A 3525-nucleotide genomic window follows, 5' to 3' on the forward strand; every position below is an offset into this window, starting at 1 on the left:
ATTACATCATCTCTCTGCCGTAGTTTAGGGATATTGCCGAGAATAGCTCCTGGGCCATGTTTGGGTTACTAAATGCAAAGAATTATAATACACATATGGGTACTGGCCACAGTGGAATGAAATTCTCAATTATATTAACATTTAATCTGCTCAAAGAGCACTTCAGTTGAAGTTTTGAGACATTTAAGTAATTTGGTTTTTTTTTTTTATTTCTAATTTCTGTGGCAGCCTGAATATCTGCAACTGACTGGGAAGGCTGAACTTTGAAGTTCAGGTGGACCACACAACCCTCTCTTCTCACACATGCTCCAGCATGCACATGGCCAATGCAAAAGATTTCCATTGTACAGCTGGGATGGTTCTGTGACAGACAGTTATCCTAGGGAAGGTGAAACCTTCCCGCCCTAAGTAGAAGGAATCGCTGATTTTGAAGGTGTCTCTTTTGGCTTCCAGCATGAGCTTCTACTAGTAATGACATACAGTCAGTGTTAAATATGCTCTTCAAAGAGAATTATTGTGGGGGATCATATTTCAAATAAGCTTTGCCCAGTCCAGGTGTTTAATTAACTTCAACAGCAAGGCAGACTAATGCAGATTCTGCAGCATTCAGAAGCAGTTATATTTTGCAGTGTTTTTCTCTTTGTTCAACTACTTTTCTTCATCTACAGGATATTACAAATATAGCATCTGCCTTCAGTGAGCTCACTAATGAGCTATTTCTGCCTCCCTACCCACTGTAGTCAGTGCAAATGCTATGCACAGCTCTTCAGGCTTACAACCTGCCTTTTTAGAAATGCTTGTCAGGAGAGTTAGGGGGTAGCACAGGGCTAAATATGTCTATCAGAACCTAAGCAACATTAAGCAAACTCCTCTGGCACTAGTTCTTCACTTACTCCAAGAGTATTTTTTATGCCAGTATTTGTTTCACAAAATAAGGCTGGCAGCAGAGGTAGAGCCACACAAACATAAATGCTAACTGCTTTTAACGAGAGGCAGGGCCTTTCTGCCTCCTTCCCTAGCTCAGGCCCAGGGTTCTGTGGGGCAGGGATGCCACAGCAGTTTGCACACCAGGATGTGCAGGCCTGGGGCTGCCAGATGCGCTCTGGGGGGTATGGCTGTGCTACCTGCATCAGTGTATGAGGCCACTCTCTAAGGACCGTGTTTGGTGCTGTCTATGATTTAGATAGCCTCAGCCAACCCAAAACACTGCTATTTGTCCCTGAATTGGCCAAGCTACCCAGTTCCATGACCAACCTGTTTCAGATCCACTATCATCTTTCTAGACCTTTTTTCTAGTGACATTCTTCTTGTGCTTCACCAAGACAGTTGATCCAAGCACAGAGTCTTTTATTACATGAAAACCATTGCTCTCACCAGTCTGTAGATTATTTTTCATATGACAAGCTCCAGTTGTATGGTAACTGAAACACCTTAAAAATCACAATCAACATCCTTCCAGAGGGAGGAAAGGGGAAGGGAAAAAACCAAACCCCAAACACAAACAAACATGGTATAAGCAAATGCAGGTCTCAAAAGACAGCAAATAAAAATAATAAAAGAAAATAACCTCAAAAAAAGCATGTTGCCATACAGTTAAATAAGTGCTGTCTTTAAGCCTGAAGTTCAACAATGTGAAGTGGAACATCACCATTCTTTTTCAGTTGCCTCCTTTTTTATTTTTTTTTTGTCAGTAGTTGGATTGCTATTGCAAACATCTTCACAACATACAAAAAAACCCAAATTTGTTTTTAATCCAGAATAAGGTAATGATTTTTTTTTTCTTTTTCAACCTGATGGGAATTCAAAAGTAAAAGAGAAACAGTAAAACTATGACAACAGCACCTTGACATTGTTTTAATTCCAACGCTATCAGAAGTTAAAAGCAGTAAACAGATATAATACTAACAGGAATAAAGATACTTACTGTCTAAAATGTAAACGGAATGTTTTGGTTCAATTTATTTTTCTGAAAGAGGACAGTTTATAATCAATTCACAATTGAAGCAGCATGCAATTTTATTCTTTTTTTTTTAAAAACTTTTTATATTTTCAATTCTTGGCAACGGCGACAAACCACAACGTTATCGAGGAATGTAATGCAGACTTTGCTTGTTTTTCTTTTTTTTTTCCTTTTCTTTTTTTTTTTTTTCCTTTTTTTTTTTTTTTTAAACTTGTGCGCAAATGACTTGTTCCCCTTCAGGTCATGGATATGTTCAATAAATAGACTGTGGAACCACTGTACTGTATAAACTTCAGTTATACATGCAGTCCATAAAATTATTTTTTACTGAATAATTTACCCTGTTATGTATATATACAAATAGATAATTTTGTCTCAATATAATCTATACAACACAAATCCACTATCTTCCCCTTTTAATAGTTAATGTACATACACAGGAAGTGTCTATCCTTATAAAGCGCCAGCCAACTCGCTTTTTATTATCCATAGTGAGAGCTCTCACGTAAGACTGGGTAGTTCGGCACTGGGAGTTCCAGTGCCTCTTGTCTATGCCTCTGCAGCCCTCCTTTGTGTACCCCTTGGGGTTGCATTTGGTCTCATAGAAGTATTGCTTCAGTTGGCCTTTGGGTACTGGGACTTTTTCCAGGACGGTGACAGTTGCCCCGGACATATCCACTGCAGTCTTTTTCTCTGCCGCTGTCACCCACTCGCTTGTGCTGTCACATACACTCAGTTCCCCGCGGCGGGCTGGGTCAGAGTGGCGTCGGACCCTCATGGACATGTTTGCAGCATCCAGGTAGTTTTTGTACTCCTCAAGCAGAAAGAGCAGTGGGGGTTCCAAAGGCACTTGACTGCTTAGCATGACTCGGGATGTGTACAAGTCTGCATCCTTGTTTTCCTCGCTGGGCTGGATGTCGTGGTCCTCATCCAAAAGCTCCTCTATGACATGTTCAAAAGTGTCCGCCAGCGATGTCAATCCTCTTGAACCAGCACTGGGCCCATTTAGGCTCTCAAGAGTCCCGTGGGTCCGAAGACCTGGGTAAGCCAAGCTGCCTTGTCCTCTTACACTAGCTTCTTTCATCGGGGCAGCTTTCATGCAACTGAAGTATGAGATAACCATAGTAAGGAAAAGGATGGTCATCACTCTTCTCACTTGGTGGAACTGTTAAGGACAAGAACAAGAAAAAAGAAAAATATTTAACTCACAAGGGATGGAGCAATAAAAATTCATCTGAGTTGTCAAAAGACATTATGCATTTTCTGCAGAAATCTGCTGCATGTAGCCACAACTCATTACCAGTGATAAAGCACACTCTTGTACAAGGCTGTTCTTTGATTTAGAGTTTCAGATAAAGCATATCCCAAAGCTTAAGCAACATTGATACCAGCAAGTCAGAGTTCTTACATGCTAAAGTATTTCTGTAGAAAGTATTAGATTAGATACTATATGGACCCCTTATTTGTTGACTGATTACACCTATTTCAAGTAACAGCAAAAGTAGAACGGCTGTTTAGTGATCCAACATTCAGCAGTAAAAGGCAGCTTTGCAAGCATGAAAGGC

At 40.3% G+C, this 3525-nt stretch overlaps 1 protein-coding gene across 1 annotated transcript; it reads right to left on the reverse strand.

Moving 5' to 3' along the window:
* Window positions 1-1659: 1659 nt before the first annotated feature.
* On the reverse strand, window positions 1660-3126 carry BDNF (brain-derived neurotrophic factor). The gene has a single exon (XM_010181413.1). The coding sequence runs from the start codon at window positions 3102-3104 to the stop codon at window positions 2364-2366; it is 741 nt and encodes a 246-aa protein (XP_010179715.1). The 5' UTR covers window positions 3105-3126; the 3' UTR covers window positions 1660-2363.
* Window positions 3127-3525: the final 399 nt, after the last annotated feature.

Source organism: Mesitornis unicolor, unplaced genomic scaffold (assembly GCF_000695765.1).
Source record: "Mesitornis unicolor isolate BGI_N332 unplaced genomic scaffold, ASM69576v1 scaffold16293, whole genome shotgun sequence".
Lineage (NCBI taxonomy): Eukaryota > Metazoa > Chordata > Aves > Mesitornithiformes > Mesitornithidae > Mesitornis > Mesitornis unicolor.

Coding starts and splice junctions, on each gene's coding strand:
- BDNF (XM_010181413.1), bottom strand. CDS start 3,104: ATGACCATCCTTTTCCTTACTATGGTTATCTCATACTTCAGTTGCATG.